Genomic DNA, 23,202 nt, shown 5'->3' with positions numbered 1-23,202 from the left:
GGGTTGGCAGCACCGAGGGCCCTCAGCAGAGCACAGCTCTGGTGTGTGAGCTCCCACCGCCACCGCCACCCAACAGGTGCGAGGCTGACCCATCCAGCCTTCTCCCGCCCCGGCAGGCTGACCACACGGGCTCAGGCCTGTCACTCCCTCCTCTTCCCAGAGTTTCCTACCTTGAACAGGTCATAGAGTTCCTCCAGGTCTTCAGGAAGGATGGAGACTTCCGGAATAACAACGCGGAGCTTGAGGAAAAAACGAACAGCAGTGGAGTGAATTCTCCGCCTGCACCAGGGAGGATCAGAGGGCACGGGGGAGCTGTTCCTGCTCGTCGGGGACACCAAGCGCGGAGTCCTGTCTACCAGAGCAGTCTGTTCCTTTCTGACGCCACCACCACATTAGGGATACTTTCTCAAGACCCTCAGCCATTCCAATCCACAGATCACCTCAGGACAGACGTGTAAGCCCTGATGGAAGTCAAACTCTAGCCAAGACGCAGCTTGGCAGGAAGTTCCTCCTGAACAACCACTATTACTGCAGGCCTTCTGTGCTATGCATTTTCTGTATCATACCCTCATGTAATCCCACATGCTGGGTATTAGCATCCTCATTTTACAACTGGGGAAACTGAGGCTCACAGTGGCTACATTGTTCACAATCTGTCTGACTCTAAAACCTCTGTTTCTACACCAGGTCTCCCTAATTCAATGCAGGACGGGGGTAGGCATTCTTTATTTTTTAAAAAATTTATTTATTTTTAGTAATCTTTATACCCAATGTGGGGCTCAAACTTAGGACCCAAAGGATCAGGATCAGGAGTCACATGCTCTTCTCACGGAACTAACCAGACACCCTAAAAGTTGACATTCTTACAAGACCAACAGGAACAGAGCCCAGGTTAGTACCGGACTGCCATTCTGACAAGCCACGACTCACCACGTTCTGCTTTGTAGTGTCTTCATGGCCCTGGAGAACCCTGATCCTGTGCTTACAGCGCAGGTGCTCAATCTGTTCCACAGACTGGTCTCCAAACTTCTGCAGAGAAACAAGGAGTCACTCGGGCACAGAATCCCTTTTTGCATACAGAGGAAAGAAGTAGCAGGAGGGAACCTCCCTCAAAATCCATCTGTGAACAAGTTTCCAAGAGGTTGAGGGTGGGATGGGGCCGGGCCCAGTTACCTCATAGGAGTCCCGGATCAGGTCGGCAATGTCAGTCACAGGGTAGGGCTCCTGGTCATCAGAGAAGAAGGCATGATGGCTGCCGACTGGGGGTCCGGGGCTGTCTTCATTCTTAATGTGATCTAGAAACCTGAGCGTACAACCCACCACTGAAGTACTGGTTTCCCCTCACCTGAGCACCCACCACACCCACTACCTTCACAGGGGCCATGGGACACATCAGAGCACTTTCAGACACAGCTCATTTGTCTCCAAACACTGGGAGGAGGTCAAGATGGCAACCACTGTGGTCCTTTAGAGAAAAGGAGACATCCCTAAAGCCAGACTTGTTGATCTGGGGTCCATGGGTAGCTCTGCAGGGATCTGGGACTCTCTGCTGAAGTAAAGTTCTGTGCATATGTGCCATGGTAAGCTTCCACCATATTCCAGAAGGGAAACTTCCATCTGTCTTTCAACTTGCCCTCAACTCCAAGAGCTGAGGCCTCATGGGGCTTTTCTGTGACGGCAACACACCAGTCCCTACACAGTAAGTATCTGAAACCTCCAGCTGGCCACCTGAGACCACAATTTCCCAGTGCCTGCCCGCCCCACTCAAGGCCACCATGAGTGTGTATCTCCTCACAGAAAAGCACAGACAAACTGCTCTCCCCCTGTATCCTCTCTCACTTGCTGGGGAGGAGCCAGGAACACGGCGCTCTTCACCACACACGCAGGCAACACCGCCACCTGCCTGGCTGGCTCTGGGGGGACCACGACATGACAAGTGGCCCAGTGAAAGGGAAAACTGCACAGTGACAGGCCTGCTGGGCACCTGCTGCTGCGTCTACCTGTTGTCTATTTTGCAAAGCCCACGATGGCCCTCCTCACCTCCCCCTTTCATGAGCCCACCTGCTGAGGACCATGAGGGCCTGGCCATCGTCCTTGCTGCTGCACAGGCCCTGGGCGTTGGCTTCCAGCACGGCCAGCCCTAGCTGGAAAATGGCTTTGATTCCATCGTAGAAGAAGCAATCCACAACGCTCACCGCGCTCTCCAGAGGCATAATGCTGAGGAACAGAGTCAGGAACCAGGAGAGAGAGATGGACGCGAGGGCTGAGAGGTCGTTCATGTGCTCTGCCAGCTCGGGGAGGTGCTCCTTGATGAGCTCCTCAAAGACCGACTGGTCCACCTGGGCCCCTGGAAAATACAGGCCACGGAGACTTGGTTGGGGAGGGATTCAAGCTTTCTAAAGTTAGCCTGAAACTGAAACTGAGGTGAATAGAACAATGAACAAGGAGTTCAGAAGAGGACTCGCACTAAACTTATGTTTGACACTGACTAGAGTAATTCAGGGGGGAAAGGATACTATTTTCAAAAATTAATTCTTAGTCGGGGCACCTGGGTAGTTCAGTGGTTGAACATCTGCCTTCAGCTTGGGGCGTGCGGGATGGAGTTCCACATCGGGCTCCCCCACAGCTTCTCCCTCCGCCTATGTCTCTGCCTCTCTCTGTGTCTCTCTCATGAATAAATAAATAAAATCTTTAAAAAAAAATGCTCAAATGAACACCTGAGTGGGGGCAGGGGAAACCTCAAGTCCTACTTCACATCATATAAGGAAATGCATTTGAAGTGTGTCATAGGCCTAAATATAAAAGCTAATACTACAAAGCTTCTACAGAAAAATACAGAAGACAAAATTTCTTAGGACACAAAAAGCACTAGCCACAGCAAAAATTATAAATTGGACTTCATGAAAATCAAAGACTGGTATTCACCAAAAAACATTAATAAAATAATAATGCAAACTTCACACTCAGAAAATACAAAGGTCTTGTATTCAAAATAACAGCCCATGCAACTTAGTGGTCAGTAACCAATTTTTTCTTCAAATAGGCAAAAGATGTGAACAGCCACATCAAAAGAGACAATAAACAAAGGGGCCAAGAAGCACAGAAACATATAATCAATATCACTAATCAAATAAATGCCAGTTAAAATCACCATGATAGATCCCTCCCTACCCACCAGAATGGCAAAAATTAAAAAGACCATTCTGAAGGCAAAACAGAGATGTGCAGCAGCTAGATCTCCTACATCGCTGGCATGAGATCTGTGCCTGCACTACGCCTGCTTTGAAAAACTGATAGTTTCTTATAAAGTCAAATCCATCTCTCCTATGACCTAGTGATTCTACTCCTGGGTACTCAAGAAAACAGATAATCTTTATTCAGAGAGACTTACACAGGAATGTGTTCTGCAACTTCACTTATAATAAGACACTGGCAACAACGCAACCTCTACCAACAATAGGTGGTCGGATAAACACATCGTAGTATGAGGGTTCGGTGAAGTGCTGCTCGGCGAGAAGGAGCCAAGAACTGACACACCAGCAACCTCATGTGGGGCGCAGGAAGCCAGACACAAGAGTATGATCTCGATGATTACATGGATACCAAGCTCAAGAACGGGCCACGCTACCCTGTGCTGATAGAAATCAGTACAGGGGGTTGCCTGTGGCAGGGAAAGGGGCAGAAGGGATCTCTGGGGGTCATGGCAGTGCTCCACCCCGTGTTGGGGTGGTGGTCACACAGGTGGACATGGTACCATGGACATTCTGCCGGTCACAGGGGACTGTGAGGTGTCCCAATTGATGGTGGCCTTGGCAACCTGCATCATGAGCCTGAGGCTCCGATGATTCCGTGCTACTACGGTGGGCAAGGTTAAACTGCCTCCCACAGCATAAAGCTGAAAGGGAAGCAGGCTCATCACTCAGGCACATGGAGGGAACCAGGGAAGACAGTCTCAAGCATACCAAAAGGCCACCGAAAGGCCACCAAAGGCACCAAGTGACCGCATCCTTCCCAGCCACCCCCCCTCTCCCAGTGGTCATCACACTCCCTCAGCTCTTTGGAACCCAGTCTTCAGAAGGGTGTTCTTCCTACCTTGCCCTACCTCCAGTCCTTTGTCAAATTCCGTCTCAAATTGGTTCTTTTGTTTCTGTTCCCACTGCTAATTTTAGGCCATCTCCAGGAAGGAGTCTTTCTGTCTTCCTGGAAGGAGTCTTTCTGCCAAGCAATCTTTCTGTCATTTTGTCCACTAGGAGGTGCTCAGCCCCAGGGATAAGGCAAATTCAAATCAGCCACAAACAGAACAGGGCACCAGATGGTACCTGAGTGCTGTGGGGTCACAGGTGCGCCCAGAGCCCAAGAGCCACACATGTGCCTTCTCACTTATCAACATGTGCAAGGGGAAGTGGGGGTTCCCAGGTGTGCCCTTCAGGTCCAGCCTTAAGGGTCGCCGGCACTGCTCTCGAGGGAAAGGGGACATCTGTCTGCATGAGCCCCTTGGGTACTGAGGGCAAGACCATTCTCCCTTTCTAGGCCACAGTATCAGTGAAAAACTGCTCTGGTTTTCACCGTCCAACCTGTTTCCTGAAACTAAAATTTTTCTTTTCAGGTGACCTTGCTCCACCATTTTGGCAGAACAGTGCAGAGAGAATCATACCAGTTAGTTTTGCAAATTCAAGAGCCACACAGGGTTTATAGAGACCAGCAGAGTGCACGGGGGTTGATTTCTTAACAAGGACTAATGACAAAGGTCTTTGCCCGGGTTCTGTTCCTGTTCCCCAAGCACAGAAGCGGGAGAAGAGGAGGAAGAAGGCAGTTTACCAATGACTCGGTGGTTGAAATAGTCTGGGAGCATCCGCTCACACACAGCGACGAGCAACCAGAAGGCCTCCTCCTCCTTGGCGTACAGCAGCAAAACAGACGTCAGGATGTTCATGGACTGCACAGGGATCACAGAGGAGGGGCTGGTTAGTGATCAGACCACGTAGACCACACAGACGTTAAAAACCACACGAGCCAAGTGGTCCACAAAGTCAAGACTGTAGATGAGAGACCCAGTCGAGCCCAGCCACACATGTTTATCAACATGGTCCCCACGAGACACCCAGGCTGAGCGACCAGCCACCGTTCCGTCACTGTCCCCATCTAGTAATGCTGGGCTTAGCTGTGGTGCATGTCTCAGGCTCGGGTAAATCCAACTACTCTGTGTGGATGTTCACACACACACACACACACACACACACACACACAAACACAGAACATTCACACATTGATTTTGCTTATTCACAGGAAAACAAAGTTCAAGATCTTCTATTTTCGAGCATCAGAAACTTCTCTACCCCAGTCTTGTGCTGGGGTGGCGGCAGGGGTGTTTAATTTACCGGGTTTTATTTTGCGTGTGTTTATCACATCCCTGAGTAAACTTCCCGAGTAAACTCAACAACTGCTCAGACAACGTCTTCCCTCCACTTGTGCTTCCTGAAGGAAAGGGATCGGCCCCAAACATCTTTTTTTCCTCCCCAAATAGCACTGATATTTTTTAAATAATCCCTGTAACGTCTGCAGAGATCTAGAAAGATAAAGCTCCACAGAAGCATTACCAGTGCTGTCGTACAGTGGAGGCGTGGTGGGACAGTGAAGACAATCCATCCTGCCGTGGACAGCGACTCATCACGTGCACTGCTCTTTTTGGGCACTGAGCAAAGTTTCTAATCTCAAGTAATCGGCCTGTTTGACTACAGGAAGAGGACTCCTTTGGCCTTATTCAATACATTCTTTAAGGGAAGAGACAAAGCACAGAGCCTTCACACAACAGTTCTCGGTACCAGACGGCCAAGCACAACAGACAGAACCCGAAGCCTGCGTGATCGACACGACACATGGACTCAAAGATTTCTGCTCCTCACTGCAAGCCTCACCTGGCAGTACCCAATCTTGGGGTTCCGGTGGGCATAGGCCGTCAGGACTCTCCTCAAAGCAGCAATTCCTGTTTCATTTTGGAAAGCGGGGTGCTCCGGTAAGGAACGGTGCAGATCCCGTTCTATCTCCTCGGTCACCAGGCAACATTTTCCCATGGACTCCTCCACCAGATTACCATAGTAACCGGGATGCGAGGCGAGATCGGTGACGGCATCTAAGATGATTTAAAAGTAATTTTATAAGGGGGCGGATCAGCAGGAGAGAGTCAACATGGGAAAGGCACTTTTCCTGCCGGAAGCCCTCAATGGGGTCTTGTTACTTGAGGGACATAAAATATTTTGGGACCACACACAACCAAAAGGACTTCATTTCCACCAAAAAGAAAAAGAAAAAAGAAAAAACATGGCTTTTCTAAGAATAACCTTATAGAGTGAGAGAAACAGCTCATACCACAAATTGTTGTATTAATATGCTTTCAGTAAGCTGCATTCGCTAGTAACAGGAAGAGTGGCGATGTGTGTATACATGTACACATAATTTTCATATATCACTTCAACAGGAAATTAATGAACGTATATATGCAAAACAGATCAGAAGGTACACCTATGTATAGTAACTAAGTATCGAGAAGCCAACAATCACCAAGAAGCCAACAAGCTGCCAACAAGAAACTCTGAGGCCGGATCCGGATATGCAGGTGGACCAAGCACAGCCTACCCAGGCCCCTGACAGGCAGGGGACATCAGGAGTGAGGTGTCAATAGCACGAGAGGATCCCCTTCCCTCATCAGCCAGCACCAGGGCCCCTGTGGTTCTAGCCGGTGTCCCTGCGGGGGCGCTGGTGGCAGGCGGGGCTCCAGGATTGAGGCCAGCCCCACGCAGGGATGTCCCAGGCAAACAGGGCAAGCAGAAAGGGCCAGCTCTGCCTTTAATCGCTAGTGAAGGCTTTTAAATTGCAGATTGGGTTTAGGGTACTGCCCTCAACTCAACCATCAGCTGCTGTGACTCCCTGTCATGTCCCATCAACAATCACCCTGGCATCCCCACTCCCACCCCCGTATGCACCACTTAATAGTAACAGCTGTCACTCACCACGCACAGCAATCTTTTCTGTCAACACTATCACTTGAAAGATAGCCCTTTATGAACTACCTTTTTTTTTTTTCTTAATACAGTGTGTGTGTGTGTGTGTGTGTGTGTGTGTGTGTGTGTGTGTTCATTAGAGAGGCCGACTACAAACCAGTGCCATTACCAAGTGTCACTTGTTAGGTGTGTAAGGCAGGTCATGTTACTTTCTTCTCTTGTTCCTATTTTCAATTGTGAGAAGAAATTGTTCTCATTAAAAACAAAAAATCCAGAAGACGTTTTAATTTTAAAAAGGCCCATCTTGCTGAAGAAACAAGCCAAGAGGCAGGGGGACACAGCATATGAAACAGGTGAGCGGTGGTAGGCCCACCAGTGAATCCCAACCAAGTACACACCAGCAAGGAGGTGGGAAAGCAGGAAACATTCATCTGGGCTCCCTGGGCCAGGGAGGAGATGGGCTGGCTGGAAGAGGGAAGAGATGACTGGGGTGAAGTTCCAGCATAAGCAGACGTGAAGGAGGAACATAAGAAGTGTGCAGGGAGAAGACAGGCACCCAGGCTAGGCCTCCAGGGCACTCGTGTTGACCTGAGCAAAGCAGGGACACCGGGGGAAAGCAGAACTCCTTGCCATGCCTCCAGCGGCACCCTGACGGGATCAGCAAGGTCACACCACTGGACGACAGGGCCCTTCCCCTCCTGCCCTCGAGGCTCCACCTCTTCAACTAGCCAGATGAAACGTCCACCCTCACTGCGGAGCCGTTGCTCGGCACGGCTCTAGAGATGTCGGTCCCTGTCTCTGCCCACCCTCCAGTGCCCTGATGAGGGACTCCCAGACATCACCAAAGAGCAGCAGCACAGCAGAGGGACAGTCCCAGGGCCTGAGGCCAGACAAAGTCATCACTGACTGGATCAGGTGGCAGAGGAGGAGAAAGGACAGAAATCTCTGCAATTGTGCCTCCCGGGACGCTGAGCATCTTCCAGAGAGGACTGATGGATAGAAAGTATACTGAGGGATTTATTTCAACGCCACTGTGAGTGAACAACATGCAGAGGTGTTTGTTTAGTCTAGTTCAGAGTGTATATCCTAGGAAGACACTTCACTCCTAGGAGGTTCTTTACAGGGTTCTCAAGACTACGTACAGACTCCAAGTGGTTTCTAAAGGAGAGGCGATCACATTGGCCAGGGCACACTGACTGAGGACACCGCAGCCCAGAGGCCTCAGGCACCTGGACCCTGGTCCCCTGGCTAACATGGTGAGGGTTCAGCTCAAGTTCTCGGCTGGGAACATTGCAAGAAGAACCCAAAGACAGAGGACTTGTCTGCACGTACACGTTGTTCAGATCTGGGCCCCTGTTCCTGTGTCTGCTCCAGAAATGACATGTGGCCTAAAAATACCAGAAATGCTTACCTGAGAAAAGCAGCCAGAGTTTGCCACGTAAAGATTCAGGAATGCCCATTGCTACAAGCTTCCGGATCTTCTCTGTGCGGAACATACACACAGTCCTGCCATATTCCACAAAGTGGTCGTTCCACAGGCTTATTTTTATCTGTTCCCTGGACTGGAAATGGAAATCTCATTAATGTACCGGCGCCTCCACTATAGCCCGTCCACAATCCACAGCAGAGGGACGCTGCCTCTGCGGGCAGAGGAACCAACAGTGACAGGCACCCAGTTCAGCAAATATTTTGAAAATACTTCCAGGCACAGAGGATGTAAAGATGAATAACAGAGCGCCAGCCCTTCTAGAGTTCAGAGCCCAGCAGGACCGTCTACACAAATATAAAGCCATTTCCTTGGTAGGGTGATAGTAAGAGTGTATTTGTCCGAATACTCAAGCCCAGAGCAGAGAGGAGGATGGGGTGGGAGTGGGGGAGGTTAGGAAAAGCTCCTCAGGATATGGACGCCAAGGCACCTGTTGCAACACAGGTGAGCTCAGAGGGCAAACAAGGGCAAGGGCAAGGGTGGGGGATCATGATTTGCCCTGAGCTCCAGGATAGCCAGAGGGAAAACTGAAACCTGGAAAAAAAAAAAATCGCAGTTCTTGTTATCAGAAATGACAGATACCATTTCTCTAGGTAATTAAAAATCCTTTAAAAGTATCCCTAGATGATAGGAGTTCATAGTACCTTTTGAGCAAGATGTTTAATACACTTTTCATTATCTGCATTCTCCAGTAATGCGAGAAGCTTACACATATATTCATATTCTCACAGGTTTAGTCAAGAGTTCATTGAGCTTCTCTGTGTAAATCCTATCAGAAGGTTCTGTCTTGAATGAATAAAGCTAACAATCAATTAATTATACAGCAGCCATTAGGCCACAAGACACAGCTTGGGATAGTTATGCCCAAGGACCCCCCTGGCACGCATGACCCCAATTCAGCCTCCGTCCAGCCTGTCTTTTCAGAGTACGATTTCTAGCCTACTATACATGACCGTTCCCTCAGAGTCTCCCTACAAAGAGGACGAGGGTAAGCAGATGTAACAGAAATATCTTTAGTCCAGTAAAACTACAGCACAGGAGACCTTTTGTTCCAGGAGAGAAACAGGCAATACTGTAAAAGAAGCCTCTACAGACACCCCTGGGTAAGAAGAGAAACACCACAAGAACCCACAAAGGACAGCACTGATGGCCCTCCAGGTCACATGGCCAAGAGCTATGTCACAGAGCCACTTGGGGCAGGTAGGAAAGCCATGTCCTTGGTCATGCAACCACATCTTCCACATACCCATATGTGCCCAGACAATTGGCGTCAGCTGATTCCTTCCACTGCTGCCAATGAGGAGGGAGGGGGCACCAGGCACTGGGGCTGCCCAGCATCCGGCACCACACCTGCTCTTCTGAGGTCTGCCGGGTTGGCACTAGCCAGTGTGCAGCCCGCAGCAGGTTGCACACCTGGGAACCTCCACCTGGGCCAGCCCTGCCAGGGGGCCCATGAAAACAGAGCCATGCCACCTACCATTCTCGAGTCAGGACTCTGGCTGCCCGACTGCTGGAGGACAGGTATCAGGGCCTCCGGGTGGAGCTGCGGGTTCTTCTCTTTTTCACTTTCCTCACTATTTTGAGAGGACACCATTTCGAGATCCCCAAACTTGTGGTCACTGCACAGGCTTGTTGAATGAAACACAGGTGAAGTCTGCAGAAGGATTAAAAGAAAAAAACGGAGGGAGCTAGAAGAAAGTCATTACTTGTGGAAGAGTCTTTGTTTTGCCTTTGGAGGCATGAAGATAACATACTTCCCCTTCTGACATGGAGCTCGACAAGGGGCTCAATCCCAAAACCCTGAAATCATGACCTAAGCTGAAATCAAGAGTCCAGCATTTAACTGACTGAGCCACCCAGGCACCCCTCAGGTCACATACTTAAACATGCCTATCTATGACTCAAGGGAAACAGACTAACATTAGCCCCAACAGATATGATCCTCAGCAAAGACTATGACCCACACTGCTTTCACAGCACACAGAGCATGAGTCTAAGAGGGGGCCAGGCAAGCACCGTTTCTTGTATGCTTCCAGAACTAGGGATAACCATTCAGAAAACAGCTCTCAGGTACTGAGAGACTATCCCCTTTCCTCCCTGTCACTGCATGGGTAAAAAGAGGTGAAGAGAGAGAGGGATAGGTGTGAGACAGCAGGAGAGGAGGCCCCAGCAGATCCAGGTCTGTTTTCCAGCTGTCCAACCTTAAGGACAATGTAACTTCTCTTTTAACAAGTTCCATCTGCCCCCAAATAACACCCCCTCCAACATCGGGGGGGGCAGTGACCCCAGCAGATTGATACCCCCATCAAACCCTCTAGCCTGGGAGGGGTGCCCTGTCAATCCTTCTGACATGTGTGTGTACCCCACCAACCTCTCTAACATATAGAGGGGTGCTCTAACCATCAGTTCCCCTAACCTCTGGTAAGGGGTGCCCCATGAACCCCTCTAACCTGTGAGCAGGATGCCCTGTTAGCACCTCCAACTGCTCTTCTGCATGGGACACCCTCTAACCTGTGTAGCACCCACCCAATCCCCTCTACCATACTTTTCTCCTACCCAAGTGGATCATGGTCATGTGCACTTCCTTTAGAGACCACTGCCCCGGAGGAAGAGAAAAAAGAGATCTTCAATTTACAGGATCCCGCTGTTTTTAAGGACCGTACCATGTCTTCGTCTCGTGAGGTGTCATAATGCACGGGGTGGTTGGCATGCACCTGCTTCAGCCTCATGAGCAGGCTCTCCACCAAGTTATCTCTGTCCTTCAGCTCGATGAACTGGAAAGCCATCTTGCTCCTGATGCTGACAATGATGGGATTAGGGAGCAGGCTTGTGTCCTCCATCTTCTCAATGCTCACTACCTGTTGCACAAAGTTATACACAAGAGGTCCAGCCAGAGAAAAAGCGCAGCCATTTCAATTACATATTTAGAAAAAGGCAAAACCAAACAACTGCACTAAAAATGCAAATACAGAGCTTAAAAATGTTCAAGGCAGGGGCGCCTGGGTGGCTCAATGGTTGAGTCAATGGGCTCAGGTCATGACCCCAGGGTCCTGGGATTGAGTCTCAAATCAGGCTCCCTGCTCAGCGGAGAGTCTGCTTCTCCCTCTGGCTAGGTCTCTGCCTCTCTCTGTGTCTCTCATGAATAAACAAATAAAACTTTAAAGCAAACAAACAAAAAACGGCCAAGGCAGCGTATTCACAGTCGTTGAAAGGTAAAAGTAACTCAAGTATCCATCAACAGGTGAATGGAGAAACCAAATGTGATCTATCCACATAACTGAATATTATTCCACCTTAAAAAGGAAAGAAATTTTGACACATGATACAACACGGATTAACCCGGAGGACACATGCTAATAAGTTAAATAAGCCAGTAACAAATGGGAAATATTATATGATTCCATTTTTACGAGGGACCTCGAGTTGTCCAATTCAGAGAGAGGAGGTAGAGTGGTGGTTGCCTGAGGCTGGAAGAGGAAGGATGGGGAACTAGTGCTTAATGGGAACAGAGTTTCAGTTTGGGAAGATGAGGAAGTTCTGGTGATGCTGGCACAATACCGTGAATGTATTTAATGCCACTGAACAGTAGCACTCAAAAATGGGGAAAGTGGTAAATGTCATATAAAGGTTACAACAATAAGACAAGTCAGGGTATAAGACAACTCTTGGATTTCTTGCTCCATGCCTAAGTAAGAATATTTGTAAAATGAAAACATCTAGGAAATGACATGGAGGGAGAGCACGTGAATGAAAGATGTTGAGTTTTCCCAAAGAACAGTGCTCAGAATTTGGAGGTCCTGACGGGAAACAGAGCTTTGTGTATGGTCACAACAGACATGCCCTGAAACCAAAGGACTGAGCTCGTCAGATCTGGAAGCAGCCTCCGGTTGCCCTGCATGTCTAGGAACAGACTGCAGAACTGTACAGTAGGTACAGATCTGATCCATAGTAAAGGAAACATTTTTTTTTAATGTTTAACTCAAGTCCCAGGAGAGTAGAAAAGCCAAGCAATCTGACATTTTCAAAAGGTGATGCTTTTTTGTCAGCTGCCTTTTTTCTTTCCCCTTTTTTGTGAGTTGCAAGGGGTGGAATCACTCCTAAGAGCTGTTGGAAAAGCTTTAATAACCAGGCATGGACTTTCCTTAACAGCTTTATCAATAATGAGGGGATGAGAGTGCTTTATTCTCACCAATCACTTCTAGGCAAATTTCAGGTCATTGTAACAATGACAGAAAAAGCAACAACCAAACGGGTACTGGCCAATTTGAGGCCGTGCTTCCCTCCGGAGCCCATCCTGAGCCAGCAAAACCCTGCTGGGTGAGCAGCCCTGCCGGGACCGGTCTCATGGTGACCGATGACCATGGGCTCAAGGACAAAAGGCGAGCTCAGGAAGCTCTTGCCGGGGCTGTGGCTACCTCTCTGAGTGGGAGGATGACATTACAGCAGCCATCCTCCTTGCTGGCAAAGCAGATATAACGGTCAGAAGTGAACATCCGCCCCACGGTGTGACAGCGACTGAAGGGCGTCCAGAGCGAGCAGTCCAGCACAGCGTGCAGCTTCTCTCGCCTCGGCAGCCTGAAGAACGCCCGGAAGAACTCATTCTGTGCTCTGGCTTCCAGGTCCCTGGCGAAGGAGGTAGGGAGAGAAGAAAAAGAGGCAGAACAGTGAACAAACACACCAGTTTACAAAGAAAAATCTTGTGAAACCAGCCGGAACAACCAGGTATCCAAGAGCATGAGCCCCTCCAGGTCCTGCGTGGGGCATCAGCGCACACACCCCACTTCACAGCTGACCTTGGGGACGTGTACTCAAAGCAGAAAGGGTTGCCTCTGTGCAAGAGTAAGATGCCAAACTCACAGAACAAAACAGATGCTCCTTCCTGATTTGAGTAACATTGTGAATTACCATCAAACAAGTAAGTGATGAATCACTGAGCTCTACCTTGAAACTACTAATACACTATATGTGAATTAACTGAATTGAAATTTAAAAAAAAATTTTAATTGTCTAAGAGCCAGTATTAAAAAGGCAGATAATAACAAGTGTCAGCAAGGATGTGGAGAAAGTGCAATCTTCATGCACTGCTGGTGGGAATGTAAAATGGGGCAGCCAGGTTGGAAAACAGTCTGGCTGTTTCTCGAAAGGTTCAACATGGAGTTACCATACGACCCTGCAATTCCTCTCCTCGGTATAGACCCCAAAGAAGTAAAAACACACGTCTGCTCGAAAACTTGTACCTGCATGCTCATAGCAACGTTATTCACCATAGCCAAGAACTGGCAACGAATAACTCAAATGTCCATCAACTGCTAAATGGATAAACAAAATGTGACAGAGCCACACAATGGAATATTACTCAGTCATACAAAGCAACAGAATACTGACACAAGCTACCACATGGATGGACCTTGGACACATGACAAATACAAAAGACTGCATTCCACCTGATTCCATTTATATGGAATTTCCAGAATTGGCAAAACTCATAAAGACAGAAAAATGGATTCATGATTACACAGAGCAGGAGATAAGGGGAGAAGTGGGGAGTGACTGCTCATGAGTATGGGGTTTCTTCTTGGAGTAAAGAAAATGTTCAAAACCGATGGTGGTGAGGGTTGCACCATCTCTGTGACTAAATGAAAAAAAAAAAAAAAAAAACCACTGATTGAGACACTTGAACAGGGTGAACTGCAAGGTATATGAATTACAACTCAAAACAGCAGTTTAAAAATTGAGATCTAAAAAAAAAAATAAAAAAAAATAAAAAATAAATAAAAAAAAAATAAAAATTGAGATCTGTGCTGGGCATATAGTAAGTGCTAAATAAACATTAGCAATTATTACCTTTAAAAAACAAATCCAAGTGGCACCTGCGTAGCTTAGTCAGTTAAGCATCCGATTCTTGATTTTAGCTCAGGTCATGATCTCAGGGCCGTGGGATGGAGCCTCATGTTGGGCTCCGCACTGGGCATGGAGCCTGCTTAAGATTCTCTCTCCCTCTCCCTCTGCCCCTCCCCCAGCTCTCTCATAAATAAATAAATAGATTTGCTTGTATTTATTTATTTATTTAAGTAATGTGTCACTGGAGAGAAGCCCATCAATGTCACATCAGGATGGACAGTGGAGAATGGAGGAGAAATCCTACCCCAGGGAACCCCCTCCCCCCATACCCTGAGTCTTGGCTCTAACAACTCGTAAAGCATGAAGGCAGCCAAATCATGTTCGCAGATACTGATGAATTTATGTCATACCCCAAAATTCTGGTAGAAAAGAAATTCTACTGTATGGAGATAAAAATTTTTCTTTGCCACATTATATAAGAGTTCTTTAAATTTGTCTGATAGAATTAGCATTCTGCTCAAAGTAAAGAATATGAACTCTTGGCTTTCTTATTAGCTGTGTGACCTTAGATAACACTTCACCATATCGCATCTTGACACCTGTAAAATGGAAATAACATGTAACCTTTCCACTTCAAGGGATTCCCCGCGAACAAAAAATGATGTCCACAATATTGAAAAAGCAGATTAGAAATTGCATCTACATTATGATCCCACTTATATAAATTCTATAAAATCTGCAGAAAGTGATATGTAAAAAAGACCTTGCATAAAATGTTAATAGTAGCTGACTCTATGTAGTAGGATTTCCATTTTTCATTTTTATTCTGTTTAAATTTTCTACCTGACCACATATTGTTAGCTTTTTAAAAAAAATTAGGTAGTTTCTTTTAGGAACACAGTAACTCTTAAAACGTTGTATTTATATGCAAGGTATTAAACGCTGCAACCTGAGTGATCTTGCAGACGCGTTCCCTGCCCCCACTCCATCACCAGGGACAGGCTCACACTGATGCCCCTTCTGCCCCAGTCCATGTTCCCAACCTGGTCCTCATTTTCACACCATCACACAGTCATCTTCCCAGGACACCCCACACAGGGATGAGGGAGTACTTGGAATTTATTAGCAAACCCTCCCAAAGATATATGCATGTCCAGAAAGTCCTCTGGGCACAGAGAGAAATTAAACAAATTCTACGGATCAAGATGGGTCCAGTATTGCAGGCCAAAGCTACACTTCCTTACCCTGCAGTACTTGATATTTCACAGATGGCTGCTTCCAAAGGAGCCTGCATGTCCTCCACAGAGGAGCTGGGAAAACACAGGAAAGCACTGTGAATGCTCTCAAAATTCACGTACTACGGGATGGAAGGCAAGGCCCTTCAAGATCACCCCAGTTCCCCAAAAGCGGACCTATATGCTGTGCATTTACACTGGAAGACATCCTTGTCCTCAAAGTATGCTGGCCGTGCTGGCTTTGGTGAAAGTACAGCCAATGCAGCCTACCTGCACGTATCTCACAGATGTGGGGTCCAGCCACCACTGAATTCACCTGTTGTCTATTCTTCCTAGAAGCACAGGGTGAGTGGAAGAGCTTTTTTTTTTAAAGATTCCACTTATTTATTCATGAGACACACACAGAGAGGCAGAGACATAGGCAGAGAGAAGCAGGCTCCACACAGGGAGCCTGAGGTGGGACTCGATCCTCGCACTCCGGGATCACGCCCTGGGCTGAAGGCAGACGCTTAACTGCTGAGCCACCCAGGTGTCCCGACTTTTTGTATTTACTTTGCAGCCAGCTCTTCAATTTAAGAATAAGGCGCTCAGTTATCTGATTTTTCTATTCTGTGCACCTGCTGCACCAGCCAAGCGCTCAGTTCAACCCCCTTCTCCATGGCTTCTGAGCAGCCTGGGTATAGTATACACCATCTCCATTCACCTTTCTGGGCTGTTCTCTGTCACTGTAGGGGGTCTGTCTCTCACACATTCAGCAGCCAGAGACCAGTGACCTCAAGTTATAAAGAGGGGGGCACCTGGCTGCTTCAGCTGGTTAGGCTGCCAACTCTTGATTTCAGGATCCTGTGATGGAGCCCATATTGGGGTCCACACTCAGTGGGGAGTCTGCCTCAGGATTCTCTCTCTCCCTCTGCCCCTCCCTCCACTGGCTTGCATGTGCTCTCTCCCTAATTTAAATAAATAAATCCTTAAAAAAGAAAGCCAGCAGGAAGGACTTTCCTAAATCATCTTCCTTCCTTAAAAAGTCCTCTTCCAGTTCCACCTCTAAACATGCATTATACATATAGATGTGGTATTTACCTTTCTAACATAACTGAGATGAAGATCCAGTAACTTGAGACAGGAGTAGCACAAGATCTGTTTCAAAGCAGGTGGTAGTTTTGATGCTAAAAATACCAACTCCTAGCTTTGCGCAGTGGAAAAAAAAAACAAAAAAAACCAGCTCCTCTTTCAGAAGAACTCCATAAACAAAGCCCACTGGTCATATTTTGCCTTTCGGACCTTTCAATACTTACTAAATGTTTCCACTTTTGCTCCATAGAGATGCCCAACAGACATGAGTCATAATCGACCATTCAGAAAGCAGGCCTGGAAGCCACAGCAGAAGCACCCCTATACAGCCCCAACATTTACCAACCACTGTTCACCTTGCTGGTATGCACAGGCCAAAGCAATTGCTCCAAGAGAAAGCTACAGCTGAGAACAAAAGGGGACGGTGCCACAAATCGTGCTGTCTTAACACATGCCATCATGTGAACCTGTCGCCATGTAGAAAATAAACGTGGGTTCACCAGAATATGGAGCAGTCACACCAAGTTTGTTGGTAAAGCTGCAATTAACATGTGCAATCCTGTGTCACAACCATGTGGAAAATTCTGAACTACATGCACACATTTAAAAATTCACACTTAAGGGGCACCTAGGTTGAGTGCTCAGGTCAGGATTTCAGGATCCTGGGATTGAGCCCCGTATTGGGCTCTCTGCTCCGTAGGGAGTCTGCTTCTCCTTCTCCCCGTCCCTTGTATTCTCTCATGCTGTGAGATAAATAAAATCTTAAAAAAAAAATCCACACTTAATTCCTTAGACCCAAGAAATGAAGGGATGGGGTAGTTCTTCTGTTTCTCTGTGAACCTAGAATTAAGATTTTCCCCTCCTAGTTTAGGTACAGATGTATCAAAAACAGGTTTCCCTCTCTTTTCCCCTACAACCTTTAAAACGCTTTTGGGAAGACCCATGTCAGGCCTTACATGCCACAGTAACCCTCCCTCCTTCATGTGATGCATCCCACACACACAAACCTACTGTGTGTCAGCAGCTCAAAACTGCTCAAGGCCAAATGCTGCCCCAAATTCAGACTATGTGGCAGACTGGGGCAAGTGGGCTCCCCCTCCATTAGCTCCGGGGGTGAAGATGTCCCCCTGTGCCCTGGACAGGAGGCCTCAAGCATCATTCCTGCCCTTCTGGAATAACTCAGTCCCTCTTCAGGCAGTATGCCCCTTAAAGACACATACAAAGATTCCCAGGCATTCTTAGTTATACGCCCACAGACCCACCCCCAACTCAAGTGAAACTGTGAGAAATACCAAGAGCCACCAATGTAGAAACAAGGCAGAAAGATCAGATAAGCATACTTTTCTTCACACTGCAATCCCTCAAATGTGTGTGTGCTCGAAACGCCTTTCTTCTGCCTTCCCCCAAGAGCACTAAGGAGACAGAAAGACAACCTGGCCATGAAGCATCCTACATAGAGCGAACACCTGGGTCCCCTGGGTGCCACAGGGGCACTAGGGAAACCCAGCCCTCAGACGACAGGCAATGGTGTGCAGGTAGACTCGGCTGGTGCCCACAGTGTCCCCGTCTCTGAAAATCCATCCATGGAGCCCCAACAGACCAAATCCTCAACAACACTGGCAGGAGAAGGCTTTCTCACTTTCTCACACTCACTTCTCCTGCCTTGTCCTCTGCCCTCCATCCGCCCCCGCCCCCAGAACAACCTGGGCAAGCGCAGACAGCTGGGGCGCTGCCGGGTGGGGAGAAGCAGGCCTTCCCTGGGAGGCGGGCGCTGTCCCGGGCTGCACAGGGAGCCCCCAAGAGAGGCCGACTCCGAACTAGCTCACAGGGACAGAAAGTCGAATAAACTACAGAGCTAGCCTGGGCATTCTTCGTGGGGGCCCAAGGAGAAGAGCCGGAAAGGGAGTGAATCTGGGCAGAAAAGGCTGAAGTCAGTCTCAGAAGTCAGACTGGGGAGCTAAGAATCAGCCAGGCAACAGGTGGGGGGGCTTCTTACTGAAGATACCTGTGCTCCCGGCAGCCACTGTTCATCTCTGGATCCCACAGAAAGAGCTTCTGCCACAGGAAAGAGTCTCCATTTACTGCACCGCCTGAACTAAGTTGTCCTCCAGTGCTTTTCAGCCAGTCAATACAGATTTCAATGAAGAAATTAATTTTGATTTAGTGAGGGACGCCTGGGGGCTCACTGGTTGAGTGTCTGCCTTCAGCCCAGGGCCTGATCTCGGGGTCCTGGGATCGAGTCCTGCATCGGGCTCCCCGCACAAGGCCTGCTTCTCCCCCTGCCTGTGTCTCTCCTGAATAAATAAAATCTTTAAAAAAAAATTTTTTTTTTATCTTGTGAAACCCATCACCTCTCCAATCTCCCACCCCCAAAATAGCTGGCTATGCTGTTCTCAATCCATCCCTCACAACTTCACAACTGTTATTTGTAAATTTCAGGACCAATCAATGTATGTGCTCCCCCCACCCCCCAGAAGTCCCTTCAGCAGTCTGTTTCCCTGCCCTCCTGGATTCTGTCACTGTACCCCAGAATCCCTCGTCCAGGCCTTCCTCTGCAAAGTGTGAGCTGGGCCAGAGGACTCCCCCATCCAGCCAGCTCTATCTCACCTGACTTGGTCCTGCTGCCCAATGCACCATCCCATCCTCCTGGCTACCACTGGAGTTCCAGCCTCACTGGTTCTGTCCCTAAGTCCCATGGGAGTAAGCATAAGCAGCCATCATGACTAATCCATAATCAGATGGCTCACCATGCTAAGTGACCCCAAGAGCACCTTTCTAAAGCTGTTATCTGGGAAGGGAAGTGAAAATACATCAACAAAAAGGAGCCTGAGGAGCATTCCAGCACTTCTGATTGTACCCTTTGCATCAAGGGACTGTTTTCCTCAACTTTAAAACCTGGGCTCTCTTGGCAGGATGTCAAGTTGACTGAGTCATTACCTGTTTATGTCCACAAGCCTATGTCTCTATGACAGAAAGCTACACAGGAGACCCAGCGAGGAACTGGTAGGCAAAGACATGCCTTTCACTTTTGGAAGAAGTCACTCAAAATGCAGTGACCAGCAAAACACACCACAGATCAGAATCTTCCTGTCCATCTAGAGGCCAGCCCTCAGAACCTGGGGGGCCCCCTGCAGCTCCACCGCTGGCCACTGCCAGGGCCCCATTTTATCCTTTTCTCTCTCCCTTCTCCTTCCTAACCATCTCCAGGAGAGAAAGTGGAGGAGGGAGAGCTCTGTATAATTCATCTGAATTCTGGAACATGCATGAAGACTGCCTATACTGATGGATTTTCTTCCAAAATGAGTGATTTTACTGAAGGGTCCTAAGTGCTACAAACCTGCCACCTGCTTCTTCTTTCCTTGTTTCTACTCCAAACCACAATGTCACATCTAGATGCGGAGCCATGAAGGAGCATCAGGAGATCTGTGAGAAATTACCTCAAATCCCAATGTCATGGAGCTGACCAAAACACACAAGGCTATCAGCCAGCCTCCTGGTCCTAAGACCCTGGCTGCAACTCACACAGGTATACATTGGTGCAAAACCCACAGAGGAGGTAAAAGCTTTGCTGGGTGATTTATAGGAGCCCGTTAACAACTCCTACAACTGAGAACCGTTTTTCATTTTAAACCAATCTGTCAGCTGGACTAAAAGGACTCAGATACCAAAAGACTACAGAGATATCTGAAGATATATAGGAGAGCGGGGCTGCCATTGGGCTGGGTTGTCTTCTCTGGACCTAAGATAGAGCCAGAGATGGTAACGGGAAACCTGGCTCAGGCGGAGCAGGGAGGACCTCAGGGTAGGGAGTCAGAAGACCCAAGGGCAGCACCCCAGGGCTCCCCTTTTGTAAGGAAGTGACAAGCAGCACCACCCCCTCTCACAAAGGAACTGTCAGATTACAAGGACACAAAACCAAGTGAACTTCATTGGAGTCTCACCAAAAAGTTCATTTTTTGATTTTCACCTTACTTGTGACTCCACATGATCAATTTATAACGTATGCACACAACAGGGGCTCTAAATTCCTGCTGGATACATGCAAACTACAAACACACTGCCATTTAGAGACCACTAATTAGACACATGTTCTCCCAGATGTTAGAGAAAACAGCAAACGTGTGTAAGGAATGACAGGAATGTTACAGTAGATTAAAAGAATTTTTTTAATGACAGGACACAAAATGACATGGAACTACTACATAATGTCGCAATTCTACTCCGAGGTATATGTCCAAAAGACGTCAAAGTAGGGACTCAAAAAGATATTTGCACACATACATTCATAGCAGCATCATATACAAGAGCCACGAGGTGGAAACAACTTTGCATCCTTTGATGCACAAATGGACACACAAAATATAGTGTATCCATGCAACGGAATGTTACCTAGCCTTAAGAAGGAAATTCTGGAACCTGCCACAACATGGACTAATCTTAATGACATTACACTAAGTGAAATAAGCCAGTCACAAAAAGACAAATACTGTATAAGTCCACTTACATGAGGGACCTCAAGTAGTCAAACTCAGAGACACATTATAGGATGGCAGCTGCCAGGGGCTAGGGGAGGAGGTAATGGGAGTTATTGCTTAATGAGGAAAGAGTTTCAGTTTTGCAAGATGGAGAGTCCCAGGGCTAGATGAAGGGGACAGTTGCACAACAATGTAAATAAATGTACTTAACCTTTTACAACCGTATGGTTCAGTGGGATTAAGGTGGCAAATTTTATGTTATGGTATTTTACCACATTAAAAAATTTTTCTTAAATGTCTAGTAGTGTTCAAATAGGAGTGGTGATTCTATAATGATGTCAAACATATCTAGCCAAGACAGCACTTGATAGATGACTTTGTTTCTCAAAGGATATCTTTGTATTAATTCTGCAGTTACCTGGTCTGAACCACCATAAGTCAGAAATCATAGTCAAGCTCAACCACCACCATTTAAATTTTATATAATAAAGCTGAACTTTTTTAAAGTGATTAATAATTCAAGCAACTGCCTCAGATATCCCCACGACTAGCATCAGTTTGGAGCAAACCGATAATTAAGAAAGTTAACTTACTGTATTACTAAGGCACATTTTCTTTTTTTTTTTTTTAAGATTTTATTTATTTATTCATGAGAGACACAGAAAGAGAGGCAGAAACATAGGCAGAGGGAGAAGCAGGCTCCCTACAGGGAGGACTTGATCCCAGGACTCCGGGATCATGACCTGAGCCAAAGGCAGATGCTCAACCACTGAGCCACCCAGGTGTCCCCTGAGGCACATTTCTAATAACTGGTACCAAAAATAAATCTATGGTCCTAATAACTTTTTCTACAAAGCAATTTCATATGGAAATAGAAAATGCTTTAATGTTCACTGGTAAAGCACAGTGTTGAATGGAATTATATCAAGAAGCTATCCATATTACATTTCCTAGAAGTATTATAAAAATCAGTTTTATTATAAAAATCAGTTTCAAAATATCTGAAAGAAAAGCAGAATTGGATCCAGAAATCAAAGTCAACTGTATTAGAAAAAAAGAAAATTAACACTCATGGGAGCATGGGTGGCCCAGCTGGTTGAATGTCCAACTCTTGGTTTTGGCTCAGGTCATATAAGGGTCATGGGATGGAGCTCCACGCTGGGCACCTCACTCAGCACAGAGTCTGCTTGAGAACCTTTCCCTCTCTACCTCCCCCAGCTCGCTCGCTCTCACTCTGTCTAAAAGAAATGAAATCTTAAAAAAAAAAAAAAGCAAATCCTCACTATTAAAAAAAAAATTAACAATTACTGCCAATTATTATGTCACAATCAAGACTAACAACCCAGGAAAATGTGCATTATGCCACAAGGGAAATTTAAATCTAGAACAACCAAGACTAAGAAAGCACATGTAAATGAAGGTGGTGGCGTATGAGCCACAGTTCCGTGGGTGAGGAACAACTGGAACCGGAAACTCTCACCTCTTGGTGATCTGGCTCGGCTCTTGCAGGCCTGGGTCCAGGTCGAAGACCTCATTATCCAGCAGCCTTCGAAGAGTCACATCGGCCAACTGCTCCATGATCTTGAACACCTCATCGAGGTTCAGGAACATGGAGAAGTCACGCTCCTTATTCTGCGTGGTGATTCGGATGGTATCCGTCAGAAAGACGTTGGATGTTCTTTCTAACTTCTGGATATCAACCCAAGGGACTACGAGCTTCACTAGAAGAGGAAAAAAAAAAAGGCAAATACATACATTACCCTAACATTTGAGCCAAACTTAAGTGTATCAGCAAACAAGAGTCCAAGGATTTCCTCAAGCTGAAATGCAAAACCAAAGCAGGAAAGAGGAAGCACAAAGCTCCTTGACAGCTGTGTATCAGAACCTAACTCATGTTCGACAATTTTCTTAAAAGAGTTAAGTAAAATCTTTCAAGTTGATGGCTACCGCACACAGGCAGGGGACGTCATTCTGAAATATCAGGTTAATAACATGAAAACTTCTTCAAGAGTATTTAAACTTAAATATTTGCAAAATATGCAAAAATTTCTCAATCTACATAATTTCTGGTTTCAAAAGCAGCATTCATGGTGTAA

The 23,202-nt window shown here is 47.1% G+C and overlaps 1 protein-coding gene across 3 annotated transcripts in view; it reads right to left on the bottom strand.

Moving 5' to 3' along the window:
* The window catches only part of TBC1D8 (TBC1 domain family member 8), a 113,121-nt gene that overhangs the window by 19,940 nt on the left and 69,979 nt on the right, over positions 1-23,202 (bottom strand). For all 3 annotated transcript variants that reach the window (XM_049115439.1, XM_025463844.3, XM_025463847.3), the window contains exons 5-15: positions 22,587-22,827; positions 12,900-13,107; positions 11,148-11,342; positions 9,962-10,138; positions 8,410-8,560; positions 5,916-6,130; positions 4,819-4,936; positions 2,062-2,347; positions 1,174-1,303; positions 931-1,029; positions 171-239 (exon numbers count right to left, since the gene is read on the bottom strand). In XM_049115439.1, coding sequence (XP_048971396.1) covers positions 171-239; positions 931-1,029; positions 1,174-1,303; positions 2,062-2,347; positions 4,819-4,936; positions 5,916-6,130; positions 8,410-8,560; positions 9,962-10,138; positions 11,148-11,342; positions 12,900-13,107; positions 22,587-22,827 — 1,889 coding nt within the window. The remainder of the gene's footprint in view (positions 1-170; positions 240-930; positions 1,030-1,173; positions 1,304-2,061; positions 2,348-4,818; positions 4,937-5,915; positions 6,131-8,409; positions 8,561-9,961; positions 10,139-11,147; positions 11,343-12,899; positions 13,108-22,586; positions 22,828-23,202) is intronic.

The sequence above is a fragment of the Canis lupus genome, chromosome 10, assembly GCF_003254725.2.
Source record: "Canis lupus dingo isolate Sandy chromosome 10, ASM325472v2, whole genome shotgun sequence".
NCBI classification, from domain to species: Eukaryota; Metazoa; Chordata; class Mammalia; order Carnivora; family Canidae; genus Canis; species Canis lupus.
This window is presented reverse-complemented; position numbering and strand designations above follow the sequence as displayed.